Source organism: Rattus rattus, chromosome X (genome assembly GCF_011064425.1).
Source record: "Rattus rattus isolate New Zealand chromosome X, Rrattus_CSIRO_v1, whole genome shotgun sequence".
NCBI lineage: Eukaryota > Metazoa > Chordata > Mammalia > Rodentia > Muridae > Rattus > Rattus rattus.
In genome coordinates, this window is record NC_046172.1 from 56,725,788 (window position 1) to 56,750,152 (window position 24,365).

The following is a 24,365-nucleotide window of genomic DNA, read 5'->3' on the forward strand; positions in this document are numbered from 1 at the left end:
TGGAGCTCATGAGTTTGAGGTGATTCTTGGCTCCATACAGGGTGTGGAGCCAGTCTAGGTTACGTGACACCCTGTCCCCCAGAAGGAAACAAAGAATCATATCATTGTTAAATCCATTTTCAGTTTATTGTTTTCACACCTTCTCTCTTAGAATGATCGCTAAAGGGTTTTTTTTTTTTTTTTTTTTTTTTGGTGGGTTAAGGAATATGCACTGGGCTGTATGGGCTTACAAGATTTTTCCTCTTTACCTTTGTATTTGATAATTATAAATTCACATGTGGTTATAACAAATAATGCAAATAGGTTTTGGTTTTATGTACCAAAAGAAAAAAGAAAGAAAAGAAAACTGAAAAAAGACGAATGGGAAGCACAAAGATAAAGATTCCTGGCACATATTTTCACTATCACAAGATCTTGTGTTCATTTATTACAATTGGCGAGCCAATGGGTCTTATGTTCTGGTGGGCTATGGAATCCTGCACATTGCTAGGCAGGCATGGTGACACTGAGTTATACCTCTTTTTTCCCATTCTGTTGGATTTGACAAGTATATAATGATTCATGTCTAGTGTACTGTCTTGGAGAATAACTTTACTCTTCTGAAATTCTATCGACTCCACTCCACTTAACCTCAAATCCCAGGCAGCCATTTCTCTTTCTGTGGACTTCATATTTTTTGTCATTTCTGTAATATCATGTCATTAGAATCCTACAGTATGGAGCCTTTTCATGTTGGGTTCTTTTGTTTAGCAATATGTATCAATTGCTGGCACTTTTTAAGACTTGATAGCTCATTTCTTTTTAGAGCTGTTGTTAATGCCTGTACCATGTATGTATCCTATATCCTATGAAAGAATTTTTCTTCTGAATTTTGGCAGTTATTAATATGAACATGGTAAATATTTGTGTGAAGATTCTATTGAGGTTCTTTTGGTAAATCGTGTGGAGTACAAAGAAAGGTGGGTGGCATTGTAAGCCTATGTTTTATTTTGTACGAGCCTGCTATTTACCAACACGTAACCCTTCTTCTTTCTGACCAGCTCTGAGACTTTATTTTGCTTGATATCCTTATCAGCATTTGGTGTTCTCAGGGTTTTTACTGTTAGCCAGTAAAAATAGGTGTGCAGTGGTATTCTGTTTCTCTTGTCATTTGAAATTTACCAATGACATGCAATATTGAGCATCCTCCTATATCCTTAGCTGCCACCTGCCTTCTCTGGTGAAATGTCTGATCAGATATTTTGTCTCTTTTAAAAGAGCTCTGTCTATGATGTTGGGTGCCAACCCAGTATCAGATAGAAGCTTTACAGTGCTCCAGGTACGTATCTAGGTTATTCTTTTAACAGCGCCTTTGGTACAGCACACGCTTTTAGTTTAATGACATTTTGCATATCTTTATTTTCAACCAACCATGCTTTCGATATATTTAAAAGCCCTGTCAGCCTAAAGTCATGTAGATTTTCTGCTCCCTCATCCTGTTTTGTAACAGCTCATGGTGATCTCAACCTTGTGTTTTGCTGATCAGACTCTTAAGTACTGTCATACGTGTTAATATCATCATGTGTGGCCAGATTTTCTCTGACGTCATCTCCTAAGAGTTTTAACATAGTGTCCCCTAGATTTGATGCGGGGAACGGCATCCATGAAATCTCACCAAAATAGTTACTTGAACAAGACTGGCACAATTATAACATCATTTGATGTGCCGATGTGGATAGTGAAAAAATTAAAAAATTAAAACTAAAAATTAAAATTTTTAGTATACAAATAAATATATTTCACTGTGACATTTTCATGCTATTATGTCATTATTATATTTTTATCTGCTCTACCCAGTCCTCCATCCTCCCATTGCTGATTCTCTTCTTTCTCCACTGGTGCCCAGTTCAGCTTTCGTAACATACATTCCATGATCCTTTCTTTTTTGTTTTTTAATTTCCACAACAAATATACCCTATCTTCTAAACATTTCATCCAAAGTCTAGACTTAATTGTTATCAAGTTAATCCCTGCGATTACTAGAATAAAAAGATGCTACCTTTTAAGAAATGTATAAACCTAGCCACATATCAAAATATACCAGAAGAGAAAATTTGTCAGAGAAAAATGTATTGTATAGGAGAATTTGTGAACTTACACAACAACAACTAAAACAGGCCTAATTCATTGTTCTTCAATAGATTTTGTGAGACCTTTTCTTCCATTAAACTATACATTGGAAAACCGGAACACAGTATGAACATGCATCTTAGCAGGATTTTTCTCTTTCTCAGCCCATTCTGCCTCTAGGCCACTCCACACCTGCCTCTGGTATGAATAAGTTGGTACTACAGAAAATAAAGATCCAGCTATGCTCCATTTTTTTTAATTTTACAATACAGATATTTCAGTATATGTAACATAGAGACCAGAAGAAGAAAACTACTTCACTCGTTACCTTGCTCAGAAACTGGGCATGGATAGCAATAATAAATTATAAATAAAATTTAAGTAGAAGTTATTTATGTCAAGATACAGCCACACCTTCCCAGAGGTCCTTTCTTTCAAACTGGAGGTTAGCTATTTTTTCCATATTCCTTTTTCAAATAGACAAAAAGAATTAATATGAAAGACACCTTAGAGAAACACTTCACGGGTAACTTCCAACTCCTTCTTTTGAAATGTAATAACTGACCCCCAGTAGAAAAGGTCCATCTTAGAGGAATACAGATGGCCTAGATGACCAACACCTAAGCAACAGATCTTTAACTTTCTGAGAAAAGTAATCTGCAATGTATGCGTTTGCTCAATTCATTAATTCTAAAGGTTTCTTTCTTTCAAGGCAATATGATGGATTAGTCTAAGTTTTTATTCCTTTCTTAAAAAATAAAAGTGTTCAAGTACTAAAAGACCAGTACCAAAGCAATGGTCTACATATTAATCTAAAATGTATCTATGTATCTATGGAATTTATTAATGTATACACCAACATCAAGAGGACATACAAGAAGAAAACCTAGAATTCCTGAAGGAAGTTCTCATCCCTAGAGTCACAGATTCCTTTTCCCATCCCATGCATCCCTCATTATCTTTGTATGTTCTGGTGGGTCCAAGTACACGACCAGGCTCCCCACAAGAGCGGGGTTGATATTCACACTAAAGATATAGACAGTTTTGCCTTCCCATCTTCAACGACAAGTTATATATTGAATTATTCAATTCAACACAAAGAGTGTGAAATTCCCAATCTTCCCAAAATCTCCATGCATCTGATTTAATTAATCATAACTAACACTTATTCAGAAACAGTAGAACTGAAAACCACGAAGAACACAGTGTCCCGGCCCTATAGCAACTAATAATCTGGGGACATAAAGTGATGGGAAAATAAATCATTTGAAGAGATAGACTCTGATAAGTGATATATATTTATAAATAAAATACACACTGTAAGAGAACTAGGAAGAAAAGATTCATGCTACCTACTAGTCAGCTAAAATGCATGGCAATTTGATTTCTACAACCCTGGGGGGCATTTGCCAGTACTGATTCATTTCAGTGTCCCACATCTACAACAATGTATGAATGTTTATATTTATAAAGATATTTATGAATCACTAAGATCTTAAATTATTTAATTTTATACTGTGCACTAAAGTCTGAAAGTATATTACATTGTGTTCAGGATTTCAATGTGCTATAATTAGGTTAAGATCACATCATATTTTACTGTAAGTTTTAACTTTCTGAAAGCATTGTTTGTCTAAAGTATTTCATGTGCCTATAACTCTGGATAAAATAGTTCCTAAGGGTATGCCCATGAGTTCCAACCTTTCCCTTTATGCCTTAATTATTTAGAAAATCTTACCTTTAAATAAGAAATCTCATTACATACAGTGTCCAATATAATTCTGATCATATAACATGTTTATAAAGCTTGACTATCTCACTGAGTGGTTACTGTTTGTGTAAAATCTTATAACTCTGTAATACTGAGGAGCATGTCTCATTATATTTCTTTTTTAAGAGAAAAAGTGAAATATTCATTGTCAAGAGAACAGTTGAAAAGTTTCAGTATATCAATACAAAATGAAAAACCCCTTAGACATTCTGCTCACTCCTAATGCTTTCATACTTCTCTGTCCTACAAAACCACAATCCACATAAATTCAGCCCAGATTTTGAGTGAGAAGAGTGCTGTGCTATTGTTTTCCCAACTTTACCTTATTTCAGAAATCTGATAATTATATAACTTTGTTTTTCCTTAGTGCTCAATGTGTTTATGCCTCTCATTTTTAAAATCTGTCCATCTGTTGGTAGGCATCTAGGTTGGTTCATATTTTGAATAGTGTAATAATAAACATGGATGTGCAAGTGTTTCTGTAGTGTGCTGATGTAGAGTCCTTCTGGTGTATATAGGAGCTGTGTGGGTGGTTACTTTTGCTGAGCGCTGTTAGTGTCATTGAAAATGTTTCTCTGTTCCATTCGGGTTCATCCCTCACTTGTAGTCCAAGGACACACATGGTACACATTTTATCTAGAAGTTCTCAGATGTTTTACTTTATGTCGTTTATTCTCTTTGTTTTGACCTTCGAATTCATGTGCATTCAAGCTTGCTCAGCACCCTGCCTCAGTTTGTCAGGACTCTTACTTAGTCAAGGGCCCAGAAGTGCTTAGCCCTAGACTTAGACATTTTTTCCTCAGCCTTCTTCATGCTGGCGGTGAGCCCAATACAGTGGGCTCCATTGCTGTTACAATATTTTAGATTTCTGTCCTTTCCTTTCATCTGTCTTCTAATTGCACATCGTTCTCTTTCCATTAGAACCCTTTGCATTTTCCCCTGGTTGTTTAAAATTCATGGCCTTATCATTCTACGCATCATCTGCCATCTCTTAGTCCATTTCTGATGCTTTTGCTTCAGATTGTGGTTTTTTTCCCCTTTTTGCTTCTCTGCTTAAAAGGCAGGGAGAATATTTGGCTAAAGAAACTGAAGTAAGTGCTTAGTGTGAGGTTTCATGCTTATTTCGCTGGGACTTGGTTTGGCCTTCATTTGTTCTTGATGGAGTTCCTTTGAATCCCGTGTTTTCTCTGGAATTTGTTCAGCAATTTATTCTAAAACCGGCTGTAGTTCTTCAGTGAGTGTTGTGATCATCTCAGCTTCGAGTGCCTTTTACTCCTAGGTTCTTATGAGTTCTGCTTCTCTCCAGTCACCTATACTCTAGTTTTTTTCCCTATGAATTTCATTTTCTGTTGCATTTAAGAAGAAAGCTTTTCCAGCTTGTTCTGCTTTTTCCTTGATCTGAAAATCTGTTTTATGGCTCCCAGGCTTCCTTCATGCTGGACTAGAATTAGGAGGCCTTGAGTCTTTTTACTCTCGTATCCCCGTCTGTAAAATGGAAATAAAGAAACAATAGAAATAGGATATTTTCAGGTAGTTCAATGCCTCTTTAGCCATAGAATCTAACTGAATCTCTCATTCCCGATTTTCAAAACTGACCATGCCCCTTTGTGACATTTTTTTTTGCCTTCTTTTTACAGGCAGACCTCCAGGTGGATAAGGAAAGGCACAATTTCTTTGAATCATCTCTTGACTATGTTTATCAAATTCAGGAAGTCCAGGAGTCTAAGAAGTTCAATATCGTGGAGCCAGTAAGTTCTGTCTGTTGGTGAATATTCTAATACATGTAATGTATGTTATATATATATATATATATATATATATATATATATATATTTATCAATTGCCCAAGTGAAATGTGGAGAACTTTGGTCATAAAATTGGAAGCTCAGAGAATAAAATCATCAATTCATGCTCATCCTGAATAATATATGTTAAGGATGTCAGCACACAGTTTTTTTTTCCTTCTGTTAGAAATGTTCATCCTCTTCCTTACTACGTTTACAGTATTTTGCTCTTCATTTATGACCATTTTCTTTTTTCCTTGATTTAATCCCTCCCCTAATTCCTATGTCGTACTTTATTTTTCACTTTTAAAATTAATATTTTATTAATTATTAGAAAAATTGATACAATGTGTCTTGATCATATTCACCACACTCCTTCTTTTAATCCCTCCCAGACTGACACTCATACCCCACCTCTTTTGAAGAAAAGACTATTTCACAATAGCTTTCCTGCTTCTTGACAATATTTTTGTCCCCTTTTCTGTGGTGTTCCCAGATGTTCCCTTAAGGTTAGGGGTTGTGTTCTAAATGTATTGATTGGGGGCAGGGGCTCTACTATCAATTTATTTCTAAATTCTAACCAGTTGTGGCTTTCTGTAATATTCTCTACTGCAAGAATAAGGGGCGAGGATGGGTATTTCAAATGCAGTTACACATTAGGGCTGGTTTAGGAAAAACAGGAACAAGTTCTCCTCTGGTAGCAGGGCCCTCACCAGCCACAGGCAGCAGGCTAAATTAATACTGCCAGGTATAAATTACCTCCTTTAGGGAGAGAGTCTGTCTGTCTGTCTGTCTGTCTGTCTGTCTGTCTGTCTATCTATCTATCTATCTATCTATCTATCTATCTATCTATGAGTGATATTGCTTCTCTTTGGGCTTCCTCTCTCTACTTAATGGAAATGGATTTATCCTTAGCTGTGTAGAAGGTTTTCAGTTCTATGTGACTCTACTTGTCATTGTTGTCCTAATCCTGGGCAAATGGAGCCGTTTCCTGCACCTAAACCTGGAAGGATATTGCCCATGTTTTCTTCTAGTAGTTTCAGTGTTTCAGGCTAAGATATTCAGTTTCTTTGGAGTTAATTTTAGGTAGGGCGACAGACATAGGCCAAATTTTAGTCTTCTACATGTAGACATTCAGTTATCCCAGCACTATAATGTGATTTCTGCTAAGAGTTTTGGTATCTTTGTCAAATGTTCAATGGCTATTGTTACATTTATATTCTGTATTGTTCTCTTTGCCTACAAGTTAAATTTTGTGTAAGCACCATGCTGTTTTTACTCCTGTAGCCCTGTGATAAATCTTGAGATCTGGAATGTGAATCCTATTAGTATTTTCCTTTTTATGCAGGATTGCTTTGACTATCCAGTGTCTGAAAGCTTAGGAGGTTTTGCCATTTCTTTGACTATGGTATTTTGATTGGTATTTTATTAAACCTCTAACTAATTTTGGTAGAATGGTCATTGTCAAAATAATCTACCAACTTGTGGGCATGGAAGGTGTTTCAATTTTCTAGTGTCTTTTTAATCTCTTTCTTCAGAGATTTAAAGTATTTATGGTAGAAGTCTATCTTTTTTTTTTCTTCCTTGGTTGGTTAAGTCCTAGGTGTTTTTTGAGGCTACTGTGAGTGGAAATGCATTCATGATCTCTTTCTCAATGTGTTTTCTGTTAATATATGGAAATTGTTACTGAGTTTTGTAAGCTATCCTACCGTTTTGCTGAAATTGTTGACCATTTCTAGTTTTCTGGTGGAGTTTTTGTGATCTTATAATAGCATATCAGTATAATATAATATTGTATCATATCCATTGAATTTCATTTTCTTCTCTCTTGTTTTTCCATTAGTATTTGTGAGTAATTACATTTGAGGTGCGTAGTGGAGACAGTGGACAGTCTTGTCTTGCTTCTGATTTCGTGGAACTTTCTATGTATTTTCCATTTAGGCTGATGAAGTTGGCTGTGAGTATGCACAACATACGGCCTTTATATGTTGATATTTGTTTCCTCCACTCCTACTTTCTCTAGGACACTTACCATGAAGACATATTGGATTTTGTCAAAGGCTTTTTCTTCATCTATTGAGATGATCATATGAACTTTGTCTTTGTTTATTTATATGATTTATTACATCTATTGGTTTATGTATGTTGAACCAGCCCCATATCTCTGGGTAAAGCCAACTTGCTCACGATGGGTAATGTTTTGGATATGTGCCTATACACAGTTTAGAAGGATTTTATTAAGGATTTTTGCCTTTATGTTCATCCGGCCTGTTGGTTTGGTGGTTGTTTCTTTACCTGGTTTTGCTATTAAACAATAATACTAGCTTTGTAAAAGGAGTTTAGAAGAGCTTCTTGTGTTTCTCTTTCTCTTTTGTTTTTATTTTTAACGAGTTAAATATTCTTTGTTGATGTCTTTTGAAAGCCTTATATTATTCTGCTGTGAATATATCTGGGCCTGGATGTTTTGGCTTTCTTCCCTTCATGCTTTCAGAAAGCTTTTAAAACTATATACCTGACAAATGCAGAGGCAGATGCTCTTGCATTGAATGGAGAACAGAGGGTCTCTAAATGAAAAAGTTAGATGAAGGGATTTGAATATGATGAAGGCTGCTGCAACCCACAGGAAGAACAACAATATCAATTAACTGAGATCCACCACATCAAACTAAAAATTACATACAAGGAGGACCTATGGCTCCTGGGTGCCCTCACATGTGGAAGTAGGAGATGGCTTGGCTTTGTTGGTCCCAGAAGGCTCAATGCCCCCAGAGTAGGGGAATAGCAGGATGGGGAGGCTGGAGGAGGGGTGGGAGGGTTACATACCATAGAAGCAGGGGAGGATGTATAGGGGGTTTCAGAGGAAAACCAGAAAGGGCTAACATTTGAAATGTAAAGAAAATATCCAATAAAATAAAAAACAAACTATGTAAATTATATGCTGTCGCTTGTGCTAAGAACTCATGGCCTTACATTTAATCCCTTCCTGTTTTACTTGCTATTCTACAGTTTTACTACCTTGCATAATTGTTCCTACTAAATTACATTTAAATTATTATAAAACAGTATATTTTGATTGGAAAATATGCTGACTTTTGATAAACTACATAGGGGATTCATCACAGAGAAGTTTAAGATAGTGCATTTGGATGATCAAAAAATCCTCTATATGAAAAGAATATGTATTGGTTGTATAGTATTTTCCCTTTCAAATTGTTTGTGTATATATTATATCTCTTTGTATGTGTACGATGTGTACTATTAAGTGTGAATGTGTCTACATATATGGCACATGAGAGTAGACTGGAGTATACATGTGTTGATGCCCACATTTTTCTAATTTTATATGTACTATATGAAAACAAGTATTCATTCATTTATTAAGAAGCATCAAGATTTTGACATGGATTCCAGGCCTGGGTATTGTGTAAACTAGAATGATAGTTTCTTTTATGAATACTGTACTTTCGCGGAGGAAAAGAATGAAAATAAGTAATGCAATTATTAAAAAACAGTTGTAAGTTGGATAAAAGCTATGAAAAGAAAACAAATTATGTTTGTTTGCGAACATAGATTCACCAACCCTCAGTAAACTAGGGTCTAAGTTGAATACAAGAATATCATCACAGTGATCAATCCACCAACAAGTTTCAGACGTTATCCACAGATACAGGGTTGGTTAACATATGAAAGGTAATGATGTAATAAATCACATAAATGGTCTTAAAGATAAAAATCACACAATCATCCTAATAGATGCAGAAAGGGCCTTTGACAGAAATCCAGCTTTTCTTCATGAGAATGAGGAATGTTTAGACATTCTCAAAGAATGAAAAGAAGTTGTGTGTCCTGAAATAACTGGTAGAAGAAAAGGGAAATTATAGGAAGTGATGTTTGACTGAGACCCATTGGGACCCATTGTCATGCGGTATGATTTGAACGTCAGCCTCAGTAGCCCTGTCAGGACAATTTTATTGTATAGGAAGGGTCTGACAGAGCCTATAGGAAAGCAAATGAAGAAGCTTATTATAGCTGGACAGATGAGGCACATTACTTGAAATGTCTGCACCAGGAAGCGGAGGCAAGAATCGCTTAATCTAGATCTTCCTGATACAAATTAAATAAGGAAATGCTATAATGGTCTAGGTAAGAACACCATTCACGGAGTTGAAAAGGCAGAAGCAGAATCAGTAAAGGATAGGAGTGAAAAGAAATAGTTTGAGGTTTAGATATAATTCAGTGGTAGAAAGCTTACCTTACCCAAAAAGGTCCTGGTTCTATTTCATATCAAAAGTGGTATCTTTGAAGGAAACATTAGCTGAAGGGGGTCTTGCTGAATTGGACTTAAAATGTGAGTTAAAGAGAGATAAGGCTGATTCCGTAGTTCTTGGTTTGAATAACTGGGGAGTGCTGATGACATTTCCTGATTTGAATTTTAGGAGAAAACCAGGAAGGCTTGTGGATATGAGTGTCAATGAGTTTGACATATCTTTCTACCATATATGTGTGTATTGTTTTATTTTTATGTTTACTTTTTAAATATGTGTTCACACGTTTCTGTATTTTATCTATTTCCTACAACAAATGGATCTGTGTCTATGTCTACCTTTTATACTTTATGAATATTGAACTTTTAAATATTTATAAATGTTAAGCAAGAATTATATTTTCTCTCATTTGTATACATTTGGTTTTTAATAAAATTGAATGAAATATATTTTGTGAGGGATATGTGTGCTATGGTAAGTATGTGGGCATGAAATGGTAACTCCGTGGAGTCAGTTCTGTCCTTTCAGCTTTATGTGGGTTCAGAGGAGTGTCCACAGGTTGTCAGACATGTACAGCAAGTCTCTACCCATTGAGCAAACTCACTGGTCATGGCTTGAATGTTTTGAAAATTAAAAAGTGGACTCTTCATCATTTCTATGTCATCTTCTGCTAGAAGCACCTATTATGGGCTAATCCTGAGGATATTTATTTGAATAACTGCTACCAAAAATGCTTGCAACCAGAAGTGGTTGAGATTTTTGAAAAAAAAATTTGCATTTACATAATGTAATACCTTAAATGAGTCTCCAGTTTAAACACAAAGTTTGTTTATATTTCTTATATACCTTATACTCATAACCCAAAGATTTTAAACAATATTTTTAGTGTGCTTACATTTTCTTCAGTGTATATGAGGCCTATCACATGAGGTTAAGTGTACATTTTTTTTATTTTTTTGGGGGGGTTGGTATTACATCTAAATTTTAAGCTTGTAATATTTTTGGATGATAAATGCTGAACCTGTTTAGAAAAGAGGCATAGTCATTTCCTGTAGTATGTAATTCCTGAGTGGCTTCGGATGCAGGCTAAAAAGGATCCACATTTGCTATTTCTGAGACTGAATGCAGGTGAAGTATTTCACCTAATATGAGAACACTTACCTGTGAGTCTGCTTGTCCTGCCACGACTGCTTATAATGGTGTACTTGGTAAACACTCCCGATTTTCTTCCCTAAATTCCTGGGTCCTTTATTTGATCGGGGTGGGGGGGAAGTGCTGGTCGTAGATAATGTTACGTTTCTAAAGGTGGTTTTTCTGTCTGTTTCCCTAGGTCTTAGCCTTCCTTCACAGCCTCTTCATTTCTAACAGCTTGACGGTGGAGCTCACACAGGATTTCCTCCCATACAAACAGCAGTTGCAGCTCAGCTTGCAGAATGTGAGTTGCAGGTGGATGTCTTCACCTGCCTTTCCGTCGGGATTTGAGGCCCAGTGATCTTAACTTTGGAACTGCCTGCCATTTCACCACTGCCAGTTTATTAGGTGTAGCGTACAAACATTTTCAGCACGTCGACATGTTCTTGCTTTTTCAGTTTTGACTCTTCCCTGTCTTTGAGGTTTGCTCCTTCTCAAACCCATTGTCTATTCAGGGATAGCTTTATCTAGCCAGGATGTATTAAGCATTGTTACTTTACGGTATCGCTTCCACATCCTAGTCCAGCTGTAGGCTTATTTAAATGGGAAGCTTAGGGATGAGGTTAGTTCCCAAGTCAGTTAAGCCATGTGCTTTCTTATTATGGGTATCTCTTCTTCCTTCTCTCATCACTTAGAGTTAATGAATTTTAAAGGACTTCTCCAACTTCATGCACATGCTAGTTCTTACAAATGACCATAGACATAGCATATTTAATGTTTTGAGACGTGAGAATTTACTAATTATCATTTGATAAGTATTTATGGATACCATGAAAATATATCCTATTTGAGACAGTGTGAAAAGTCTCTGGTACACCAGAACGAGGCACCAAGGTTTGTCTGTCTTGCATGATTCATATGTTTTCTAGAGTAGATAGATAAAGCAGATATCTCTTAAACTACTTGTTATATAGAACCAAACCAGCATTAAAACAATTTACTTATTTAACATATATGAATACTGTATCTGCTTGTACACTTGTATGCCAGAAGAGGGCACCAGAGGAATTACAGATGGTTGTGAGCCACCATGTGGTTGCTGGGAATTGAACTCAGGACCTCTGGAAGAAGAACTGCAAGTGTTCTTAACCACTGAGCCACCTCTCCAGCCCCAGACCAGCATTTTTAAAGGAGCATAGAGAATGTTAACAATTGGTAGTCAGTAGAAGGTGTGATCAAGATCAGGTGACATTGGTTGGGGATTTGGCTCAGTGGTAGAGCGCTTGCCTAGCAAGCGCAAGGCCCTGGGTTCGGTCCCCAGCTCCAGAAAAAAACAAACAAACAAACAAAAAAAAACAAACAAAAAAAAAAAAGATCAGGTGACATTGGACCGGGTGTGCTACATTGCATGACATTCATAGATGTATTTTTAAATTAAAAACTGCCAATAAGATGCTTGCTGAGGGGGATTGTGATGTACAGTTTTACCTACTTTTTTCTTTCTGCATTTATTCCTTCCTTCTGGGTCCTCTCCTTTACCTGAACGTGAGAGTACCTATTTTCTGCTGCCTTACAAAATCTTTCTACAATCAAGTTGACTCCTCTGCCATGTGTCACTTGACAAATGTGAGCTAATACCAAGCGTTTGCATGTGTACTCATGGCTGACTTGTTGTTAGTGTGGTCCACATCTTCTTCACTAACATAAAGAAATGGCCATGATAACTATTTTTGGGAACCTTCTCTATAGTTGCCCTTATTGTAAAGTAAGGGTCAGTCTAACGTCAGAGATTTCAGATTCCTATTTACCTGAAGCTTGAATTAATCCCACTAGGTAAAAGCTCTTGCTTCTTGTGGTATCTGTGTTTATGCTTCCTTTCTAGTACCATTAAACTCTAGAATTATTTTCTAGTCACTACTATTCAGTTTTCTATATGTGCTAGCACATGCTGTGAGCAGAGAGATCTCTGTACTCTATCTATGATGGATGAACACAGTCCCGTTGATGACAATGGTGATAATGATCATGATGATTTCTTGACAGACAAGAAATCACTTCTCCAGTACCCGGGAGGAGATGGAGGAACTTAAGAAGAGGATGAAAGAGGCCCCTCAGACATGCAAGCTTCCGGGACAGCCAACCATCGAAGGCTACCTCTACACACAGGAGAAATGTGTGTGGGCATGCAGCGCCACCCTCTGGTTCCCAGGGGCCTTGCTGCTTTACCTTTCTGAATTCTGAGACCCATGTGTTGTTCATAGATCCATGTCGGATAGAACTCTCTGGAGGGCAGGGTAGGAATAGTAAAAAATGCAAAAGAAACTTTAGGGGCATGTTTACTGTTTTTTTTTTTCCGGAGCTGGGGACCGAACCCAGGGCCTTGCGCTTCCTAGGTAAGCGCTCTACCACTGAGCTAAATCCCCAGCCCTAGGGGCATGTTTAAATTACGAGTACTATGTCTCTAATTTTTTCTCTGAGATTCAAGTAGAGGAATGTTAATTGCGTATGCTGAACTTTGGGTCAAAAAAATAGGTAGGAAAAAGGAAGTAAATCATATTTTTTTTATTTTTTTAAAGATTTGGTTTTTAATTTTATTTTTCTTGGATATTTATGTATTTACATTTCAAGTTGATTATATTTACTGTATTAAAAGCCTCATCCCATTTAACCTTTGATTCCACATTATGCTTAGGTTACACTTGAGACCACTGAGGCTTCGAACAGTCACTAGATCAAAGGTTAACTTCAGAGGTATCCCGTACCAAACTTGATATCCTTTCCAGTGTACTTTATCCCATTCACTACCTCCAGAGCTTGTCCAGCAGTAGCTCTCAACTTGTGGGTCGTGACCCCTTTGGGAATTCAAATGATCTTTTCACAGGGGCCACTTAAGACCATTGAAAGACACATTTTTTAAATGATTTATAACAGTAGCAAAGTTTGTATGGTTGGGGTCATCACCATCTGAGGAACTGTTAAAGGGTCATAGCAGCAAGAAGGTGGAGAACCATTGCTTCACAATGTAAAGTGGCGAGCCGCATCCTAGTTTTCTCCCCACCTTGTGTTAGTAGGACTGCTCATATATGACAATCTAAACTGTCTACAGGTCAGACTGCCCCTAGTCGAGAACCTCTGCTTCATAGTACAGGTTGTTTCTGGGTCTCAGTTCTAAGCTGTCACAAATGGCTGCCACTTAGTTAAATGAATGCTCGCCAAGCCACATTTTGGCCAAATGCTATGCAACACACCGAGAGTACAAGAACGAAATGAATCTCACACTTTTTATTCTCCAAGCAATTCTCAGATTGATAGGACGGATAGGAAAGTATATTTTTAAAGCATTTGGAGCACACTCTTTGGGGGCATATATCTAAGAGCTTCTCTGAGGAAGTGATGTTTGACTTAGAGCTTAAATGTTCAGTGAAAGAGTGACAGGCTTAAAAATGGGATGAGGGTGGGTAGAGAACTTCATGTGTGTGCTGCTGTATTAGAGGCATAGGAGTGTTGGAGAACATACTTCATGCTTAGGTCTTAGTTTGTCAAGCATAACCCATGTTGTCCTGATATAATTACTCATTCTTAAGTTTATGTTGTATCCTTTCTCAACTACATGCTGAGTTAGCAGGACAAACTGCATGGCCACCTAAGTATTTGGCATCTGAAAATAATTCACTGACACAGGAGCATAGAGGTGAGGGTACCCAGTGACAAGGCCAGAAAGGTCAATTTGATCAAATTATGCAGGGCTTTGAAGGTAGACTAAATTGTTTGGAGAGATTAGGAAAGCCATGCATGATTTACAACAAGGGAGGTGACATCAATAGAAAGATCTTTTAAAGTAACATCCTAGCAAAATGGTGAAGAAGGGTAGGATAGGAGCAAGTCAGAGATGCGGAAATACGAGAAGCCTGCTTGAAATGATTGATGAGAGAAAAAAGTACATTTGTATTTTATTGGAAATGCTGTAAGTATTAAGAAAACAAGATGATGTAACATCCTTTAACTCATTGCTAAAGGGTTAAAAGAAGCAGAAATACTTGAAGAAGAGCCATGTATGGAATAGAATGGACACAATTCAATGTTAGTTAAATGAGAGGTTTCAGGAAAGAGCAAATTGGCAGGATTTTCAAGCTTCTGGATGCATAGGTGTCTCTATTCCCAAGAACTGTTGCAGGAGGAGTAAGTGGGTTTGGAACGAGCCAGCCATGGATATGGGAAGGAATAGGTGACGGTTAGCATCTCTGTGGTGTAGTAGGTAGGTAAAGATGGTGCACAGGCAAAGAACAGAGATTGACCTAGGGTCTGTCAGCCGAGAATAAGCAATAGCTGGGAATGGGCATACCGTGTAGAGGCCTTGTATTCAATCTCAGGCACTGGAGAAAAAAAAGCAAACAGAAAGCAGCTTCTGCTTTGGGGAGGTGAAATATTATGCTTGTTCCCTTTCTCCTGTCTCGTAGGGGCTCTGGGGATATCCTGGGTAAAATACTACTGTCGATATGAGAAAGAGACCAGGACACTCACCATGACACCGACGGAACAGAAGCCTGGTGCTAAGCAGGTCAGTTTTGGCTACTGCTAGATTTTGAGCTCATCGGTGTGATGGTATGTCAGAGAAGAATATATATTGACACAGTGTCAAGCAATCAAGTCTAGCACTGTCATATAATATTAAAACGTGGTTTGGTTTTAGAGAAAAGGCTGGCCTGGAACTCACTGTGTAGCACAGACCTATGCCTTGAACTTATAGCAAGTCTCCTGCCTCAGACTCTTGAGCATTGGGATTAACAGATGTGTTATATCATATGCAGCTCCTACCATCATAATGGTGTCTTTACCTTCCCAGACTATTTAGTATAACAATTGCCCGTATTTATACAAAGAACATATCCAAAATATGAATGGTTCTTTTGAGTAGTGAGTTCTTAAAATATGAATTACTTTCTAGTATGCCTTTATTAAAAGCATATATATCCTAAGATTAGCATTTAATATATGCGTCTAATAAAGGCATATATGGCATATATGCATATATACATATATACATACATACATACATACATACATATATACATACATACATACATACATACATACATACATACATATATACATATATATATATATATGTTTAATCCCTGAAAGGACCTGATCCTTTCCATGTAGGGATGTTTCTAAGGTAAAAAGTGATCATCACATCATTCATTTTCTGGAAGTATCCCCTTCACTTGCTCGCCTACATGCTATCACTGTGAACCTTTGAGATATTTACATATTGCTGGAAGCTTTAAGTACATAGAGGAAGGCCCAATTAAGGTATTCAGGAGTTTGGAGAAAACTGCCAATTTCTATTAACAGCATTTTCTGTGGACACCGAAAACTAGAGGGGAGAGTTTTGATTACAGACTGTTGAAAACTACTTTTCTTTTTTTTCGGAGCTGGGGACTGAACCCAGGACCTTGTGCTTGCTAGGCAAGCGCTCTACCACTGAGCTAAATCCCCAACCCCTACTTTTTACATTGGTTTTTAAGCACAGAGCCTACTATTGTACCTCAAATATATGTTTAAGCTGGGGTACACTCTTAGGTAATGTGTCATCAGGTTTCATCAAGTTCACCATGGACTATGAACATCAAGTGCTTATGTACAACGCTGGCTGCAGTCTTTTTTTTCTAGTTGATGTTAGGGCAGGGTAGTTGTTGAGATGGGTCTTTGAGGAGCTTAGGATGGCTTTAAAGTCATTATAATGTAAAGCATGACCTTGAACTTTTTAATCCTCCTGCCTTACTTCCTGATTTCTGAAATTATCAGTATATGTCTCCATGACTGATTTATGTGGTGCTGGAAATAAACCCAGGAGTTTGAGCTACTTATAACTGGGCTAATTTCTAAGACCCCATTGTTTTTAATTCTACACAAATTATTATCTGGAGGTTAGACACTAGCTTTACTCTCAGAGTAATATCTTTTAGAGTTTTTTTATTCCTGTTCAAAAGAACATTTTGTCCAGGCCAAAATCAGGAGAAAATTCTTTTATATCCCCTTAGCATATGAGAGCAATTTAATTTTTCTTACCTCCTTGTTTCATTGAGTGGTGCTTGCAAAACTGCAATCGTAGGAGCCTAACAGTTAGCCTAAGCAGGGTTTTGTTTTATGAGATGGAGTCTCTCTGTGAAGCTCTGGCTGTCCTGGAACTCACTATGTGGACCAAGCTGGCCTTGAACTGACAGAGATCCACTTGCCTCTCGATCCTGAAAGTTGGGATGCCACATGTGCCTGGCCTTGAGCCTAAGCAATTTTAATGTAGAATCCCTTAAGGGACTGAAAAAAGAACAACTCAGTTTTCCATTTCGAAAGTAGTGTTAGAAAATATAATGTGGCAGTAGGTGGAGTAATGGAGTACCTGGTTGGCCCATGCCAAGATATCATCACCCTGAGAAAGCACACCATATGATAGACCTGATATAAAGGGAGTTATTTAGGGGGAATACAGGGAGTGTGGGTCTGGAAAAGGGGTAGGAGCAGAAAGATGGGACTAGAACCATGAAATCATAGAAGGGGAACGGAGAAGGACAGAAAGATGGACAGAAATGGGGAGAGAGAGAGAGAGGCCAGCTAGGAACACTTGAGAACAGGGTGAGAGGGAGAGAGAGAGAGAGAGAGAGAGAGAGAGAGAGAGAGAGAGAGAGAGAGAGAGAGGGAGGGGGGGGGGGGGGGGGGGAGGGGGGGGGGGAGGGGGAGGGAGGGAGAGAGGCAGGGGGCAGCAAGGGAGAGAGAAATCGTTTACGTGAGTGAGCTGTGGTAGCAAGCAGTCCTCTTATATGCTGCCAGCCACCTGCACCTGGCAGCAGTCCTGGTGATGACAATCTATTGCTGGATCTCTGGGAGGACTCTAGCAGGTAAACCAACAGATGGAGTAGAAGAAGTAGTAGTTATTGAGTTCACCCAATTTGTATTCGAAAATATTTTTCCTTGTTAGTCTTCTGACACCATTCCTAGTAATACTTCATGCTTCTGAAACGTAATTAATGTAAATAAATGATGCTATGTGGCTAATAGCAGCAGCAGCAGCAGTAGATAAGAACCACCTTTTCTTAAATGCCAGTTGTCTTCCAAGGACATTTTCTACCACCTACCCTTATTTCCTCTTTCAGCAGCACTGTGGATCATATACCATGAACCCGATTTGGAGATGGATGACTTTGCCTTCTTCCTTACTGTGACACTTACCAGTGTCCCCTAATAGCTCAACCTGCAAAGTCTTACTTATGTCATATACTCTGTTTACCAGTTTCCTCCAAAGTAATATTTACTTTATCAGAATTTTACCCCTTCATGCTAGACATAATGGAAAAGAGTAAGAGTGGTTGATTTTGAGTTTAAATAATTGGGTTTATGGGACTGGTGATGTGGCTCACTATGTCAGGGCACTTGCTGCCAAGTGTGCACTACATGTGCTATCCCCACCCTCCCAACTCCCCGATACATGAAAGAACTGGGTTTAAACCCTAGTTCCATTCATAGCTTGCATTTGACCTCAAGTTAATTATTTAATGTTACTCAGGCTTATCTTCCTCCTCAGAAAAGTAGAAGGGATGGTGATTGGGTTCATAAATTCTTCCCAGCCCTACTGACTAAGGACTGGAGATGTATAGGTGAATAAGACATCTTCCATGTATGTAAGGATTTCCCCATCAAGTGTGGCACTGGCGACAGGGCATTTCATATAAAGTACAAAGCGAGGAACAAGCTGTGTGGAGTTTGGAGGAAAGTTGAAGTGTGATTTATCAAGCAAGAAGTAATATATTCAGACCAAGAGTCCCTTTGGGTGCAGAGCACAGCACATGCAATGGCACGGGGTCATTAAAGAGCGTGACTTGTGTGTGAAGTGGTTTGTAACCATGGGACGCAAAATTTTTGGTGGTGTCTGGAGCTGCAGCTGGAGTGGTGTAGATTGGGCCTAGGATCCTAAGTCGCTTGCTACACTGCTGCTGCTAAATGGTGTGAAGACGAAAGAGGGAGGATGCCTATGTAACCCGGCCACCTTCCTTGAGGAACTTGTACAGGACATCCCAAGTGGTGGGGATAAGAACTATATGTCAGCAGCTTGACAGCACACCTAAAAGCTCTAGAACAAAAAGAAGCAAATAAACCCAGGAGGAGTAGAAGGCAGGAAATAATCAAACTCAGAGGTGAAATCAACCAAGTAGAAACAAAAAGGACCATAGAAAGAATCAACAGAACCAAAAGTTGGTTCTTTGAGAAAATCAACAAGATAGATAAACCCTTAGCCAGACTAACATGAGGACACAGAGAGTGTGTCCAAATTAACAAAATCAGAAATGAAAAGGGAGACATAACAGAATCAGAGGAAACTCAAAAAAAATCATCAGATCCTACTACAAAAGCCTATATTCAACAAAACTTGAAAATCTACAGGAAATGGACACTTTCCTAGACAGATACCAGGTACCAAAGTTAAATCAGGCACAGATGACCATTTAAACATCACCATAACTCCTAAAGAAATAGAAGCAGTCATTAAAGGTCTCCCAACCAAAAAGAGCCCAGGTCCAGACGGGTTTAGTGCAGAATTCTATCAGACCTTCATAGAAGACCTCATACCAATACTATCCAAAGTATTCCACAAAATTGAAAAAGATGGAGTGCTACCAAATTCCTTCTATGAAGCCACAATTACTCTTATACCTAAACCACACAAAGAAAGACCCAACAAAGAAAGAGAACTTCAGACCAATTTCCCTTATGAATATCGACGCAAAAATACTCAATAAAATTCTTGCAAACCGAATCCAAGAGCACATCAAAATATTCATCCACCATGATCAAGTAGGCTTCATCCCAGGTATGCAGGGATAGTTTAATATACAGAAAACCATCAACATAATCCACTTTATAAACAAACTGAAAGATAAAAGCCACATGATCATTTCACTAGATGCTGAGAAAGCATTTGACAAAATTCAACACCCCTTCATGATAAAAGTCCTGGAAAGAATAGGAATTCAAGGCCCATACCTAAACATAGTAAAAGCCATATAGAGCGAACCAGTTGCTAACATGAAACTAAATGGAGAGAAACTTGAAGCAACCCCACAAAAATCAGGGACTAGACAAGGCTGTTCACTCTCTCCCTACTTATTCAATATAGTTCTTGAAGTTCTAGCCAGAGCAATCAGACAACAAAAGGAGGTCAAGGGGATACAGATTGGAAAAGAGGAAGTCAAAATATCACTATTTGCAGATGATATGATAGTATATTTGAGTGATCCCAAAAGTTCCACCAGAGAACTTAAGCTGATAAACAACTTCAGCAAAGTGGCTGGGTATAAAATTAACTCAAATAAATCAGTAGCCTTCCTCTACACAAAAGAGAAACAAGCCGAGAAAGAAATTAGGGAAATGACACCCTTCATAATAGATCCAAATAATATAAAGTACCTCGGTGTGACTTTAACCAAGCAAGTAAAAGATCTGTACAATCAGAACTTCAAGCCTCTGAAGAAAGAAATTGAAGAAGACCTCAGAAGATGGAAAGATCTCCCATGCTCATGGATTGGCAGGATTAATATAGTAAAAATGGCCATTTTACCAAAAGCGATCTACAGATTCAATGCAATCCCCATCAAAATACCAATCCAATTCTTCAAAGAGTTAGTTAGACAGAACAATTTGCAAATTCATCTGGAATAACAAAAAACCCAGGATAGCTAAAACTATCCTCAACAATAAAAGGACTTCAGGGGGAATCACCATCCCTGAACTCAAGCAGTATTACAGAGCAATAGTGATAAAAACTGCATGGTATTGGTACAGAGACAGACAGATAGACCAGTGGAATAGAATTGAAGACCCAGAAATGAACCCACACACCTATGGTCACTTGATTTTTGACAAAGGAGCCAAAACCATCCAATGGAAAAAAGATAGCACTTTCAGCAAATGGTGCTGGTTCAACTGGAAGTCAACATGTAGAAGAATGCAGATCGATCCATGCTTATCACCCTGTACAAAGCTTAAGTCCAAGTGGATCAAGGACCTCCACATCAAACCAGATACACTCAAACTAATAGAAGAAAAACTAGGGAAGCATCTGGAACACATGGGCACTGGAAAAAATTTCCTGAACAAAACACCAATGGCTTATGCTCTAAGATCAAGAATCGACAAATGGGATCTCATAAAACTGCAAAGCTTCTGTAAGGCAAAGGACACTGTGGTTAGGACAAAACGGCAACCAACAGATTGGGAAAAGATCTTTACCAATCCTACAACAGATAGAGGGCTTATATCCAAAATATACAGAGAACTCACGAAGTTAGACTGTACGGAGACAAATAACCCTATTAAAAATGGGGTTCAGAGCTAAACAAAGAATTCACAGCTGAGGAATGCCGAATGGCTGAGAAACACCTAAAGAAATGTTCAACATCGTTAGTCATAAGGGAAATGCAAATCAAAACAACCCTGAGATTTCACCTCACACCAGTGAGAATGGCTAAGATCAAAAACTCAGGTGACAGCAGATGCTGGCGAGGATGCGGAGAAAGAGGAACACTCCTCCATTGTTGGTGGGATTGCAGACTGGTACAACCATTCTGGAAATCAGTCTGGAGGTTCCTCAGAAAATTGGACATTGAACTGCCTGAGGATCCAGCTATACCTCTCCTGGGCATATACCCAAAAGATGCCCCAACATATAAAAAAGACACGTGCTCCACTATGTTCATCGCAGCCTTATTTATAATAGCCAGAAGCTGGAAAGAACCCAGATGCCCTTCAACAGAGGAATGGGTACAGAAAATGAGGTACATCTACACAATGGAATATTACTCAGCTATCAAAAACAATGACTTTATGAAATTCGTAGGCAAATGGTCGGAACTGGAAAATATCATCCTGAGTGAGGTAACCCAATCACAGAAAAACACACATGGTATGCACTCATTGATAAGTGGCTATTAGCCCAAATGCTTGAGTTACCGTAGATGGACAGAACACATGAAACTCAAGACAGATGATCAAAATGCGAATGCTTCACTCCTTCTTTAAAAGGGGAACAAGAAGCCCCTTGGCAGGGAATAGGGAGGCAAAGATTAAAACAGAGAAAGAACACCCATTCAGAGCCTGCCCCACATGTGGCCCATACATATACAGCCACCCAATTAGACAAGATGGATGAAGCAAAGAAGTGCAGACCGACAGGAGCCTGATGTAGATCGCTCCTGAGAGACATAGCCAGAATACAGCAAATACAGAGGCGAATGCCAGCAGCAAACCACTGAACTGAGAATAGGACCCCTGTTGAAGGAATCAGAGAAAGAACTGGAAGAGCTTGAAGTAGCTCGAGACCCCATATGTACAACAATGCCAAGCAACCAGAGCTTCCAGGGACTAAGCCACTACCTAAAGACTATACATGGACTGACCCTGGACTCTGACCTCATAGGTAGCAATGAATATCCTAGTAAGAGCCCCAGTGGAAGGGGAAGCCCTTGGTCCTGCCAAGACTGAACCCCCAGTGAACGTGATTGTTGGGGGGAGGGCGGCAATGGGGGGAGGGTGGGGAGGGGAACACCCATAAAGAAGGGGAGGGAGGGGGGTTAGGGGGATGTTTGCCTGGAAACCGGGAAAGGGAATAACACTCTGTAAATAAGAAATACTCAAGGTAATTAAAAAAAAAAAAAAAAAAAAAAAAAAAAAAGAACTGCACTTTGAAAGGTTAATGGAAGTTTGAGTTCGTGTAGTAGAAGAAGAACAGAAATGATTGGCCCATGAGCAGCCAAACTTGTTGTGAGAGGAACATCCAGTTAGTTAGCTGAAGAACATTGTGATTTGAGATTATTTATATATTGATTTTTATTTATTTGTTTATTTCTACATTTTAAATTTTTAGACAGAATCTGATCATATAATCCAGACTTGCCTTGAATTTGTTATCTATCTCCCTCAGGTTGGAGTTTGAGGATTACAGATATGCATATCTTATCATGTCTGCTCTGGCTATAAATCTTAGCTCTGTGATCTGTTTACTTTTCAACCGAGTAAATTGGTCAAAACTGAGTAAATTAGCCAATGATGCATGTTGTTTTGAATGGAATAGTGTCATAAGTACAGGCCTGGAGGTTATGCAGGGCTTCTGAGTTTGAGACCATAGGCCAATATTGCTCTTATTTAATACATTATGAAGTTAGGACTCGGAGCCATTGCCTTGCCAGGGTCACATAGCTAGTAAATGGCATACCTGAAGCAATATTCCAAATCTTAAGCTTCCTACTTTAATGCTACTTTGACCTTACCAACTTGCATATCATTCATAAATTTTACCTCTCACATTCACCTCTAAGGGTGAGGGAAGTTTGGTTATACAACTTCAGAAAATAATAAACCACCAATTAATTAAAAATACCTTGTATTAAAAATAACTGTATATAGTTCGTTGTGTAATCTAAGCCTTATCTCTCTTTCGGTACCACATTGTCCCCATTTGAGATACTAGAGGAAAGCAAACAATGAAGAATCAGGCAGTTTGTTTGTGGCCACCAAGGGCTTTGGCACATTTGTGTTCCCACGGGAATATTATGTCCCACACTACCCCACATGTATCAAATGTCAAAATGTTGCTTTGATTAGGAAACAAATCTGTCTTGTCTCCTTGCTTTTTTCCTATCTCTGGAGAGACCATTTTTTATGCCTTTTTTCATCTTGAAGGCGTTTACTGCCACATCCCGTAGGGCTTTAACACTCACTTTTTCTCGAACATTCTGTGGATGGTTTCAGATCGCTAATTTCCTCGTTGCAACTTCCTACTCAGAAGCCTCATGAAAAATTTATTATGTGTACTTAATGGCATTTGGGCACGCCATTTCTCCTGCACTGTCCTGGTGATGTGTAGTGAGCTTCTATTGTATCCGCTGTGCTTGGGAAAGGGCACTAGCTTGCCCTGAGCTTTTTCATTTTCACATCAGTCGTGACCACTGATACTTAGAACAGGGAGAAGCCATCGACCATGTAATTCCAAGATTTGAAGGTGAAGGTTCTTAGTGAGTCAACCCATTGCTCCTTCTGTCTTGGTTGATCCTATTCAAATGATCCTGAGGACAGTACAGATGAGGGAAGAAACTTCTGGATTTTAAGGAAATGCTTCTCTCTTATCAGGGACCTGTGGACTTAACTTTGAAGTACTGCGTGAGAAGGAAGACAGAGTCAATTGACAAGAGATTCTGTTTTGATATTGAAACTAATGAAAGGTAAGTTGTGATGCTGTGAATTGACACAGTCACTGTG

At 38.4% G+C, this 24,365-nt stretch overlaps 1 protein-coding gene across 2 annotated transcripts in view; it reads left to right on the forward strand.

The window, feature by feature from the left end:
- The window catches only part of Ophn1 (oligophrenin 1), a 256,595-nt gene that overhangs the window by 173,438 nt on the left and 58,792 nt on the right, over positions 1–24,365 (forward strand). For both annotated transcript variants that reach the window (XM_032889327.1, XM_032889328.1), the window contains 5 exons: positions 5,518–5,628; positions 11,260–11,364; positions 13,104–13,233; positions 15,518–15,618; positions 24,237–24,328. In XM_032889327.1, coding sequence (XP_032745218.1) covers positions 5,518–5,628; positions 11,260–11,364; positions 13,104–13,233; positions 15,518–15,618; positions 24,237–24,328 — 539 coding nt within the window. The remainder of the gene's footprint in view (positions 1–5,517; positions 5,629–11,259; positions 11,365–13,103; positions 13,234–15,517; positions 15,619–24,236; positions 24,329–24,365) is intronic.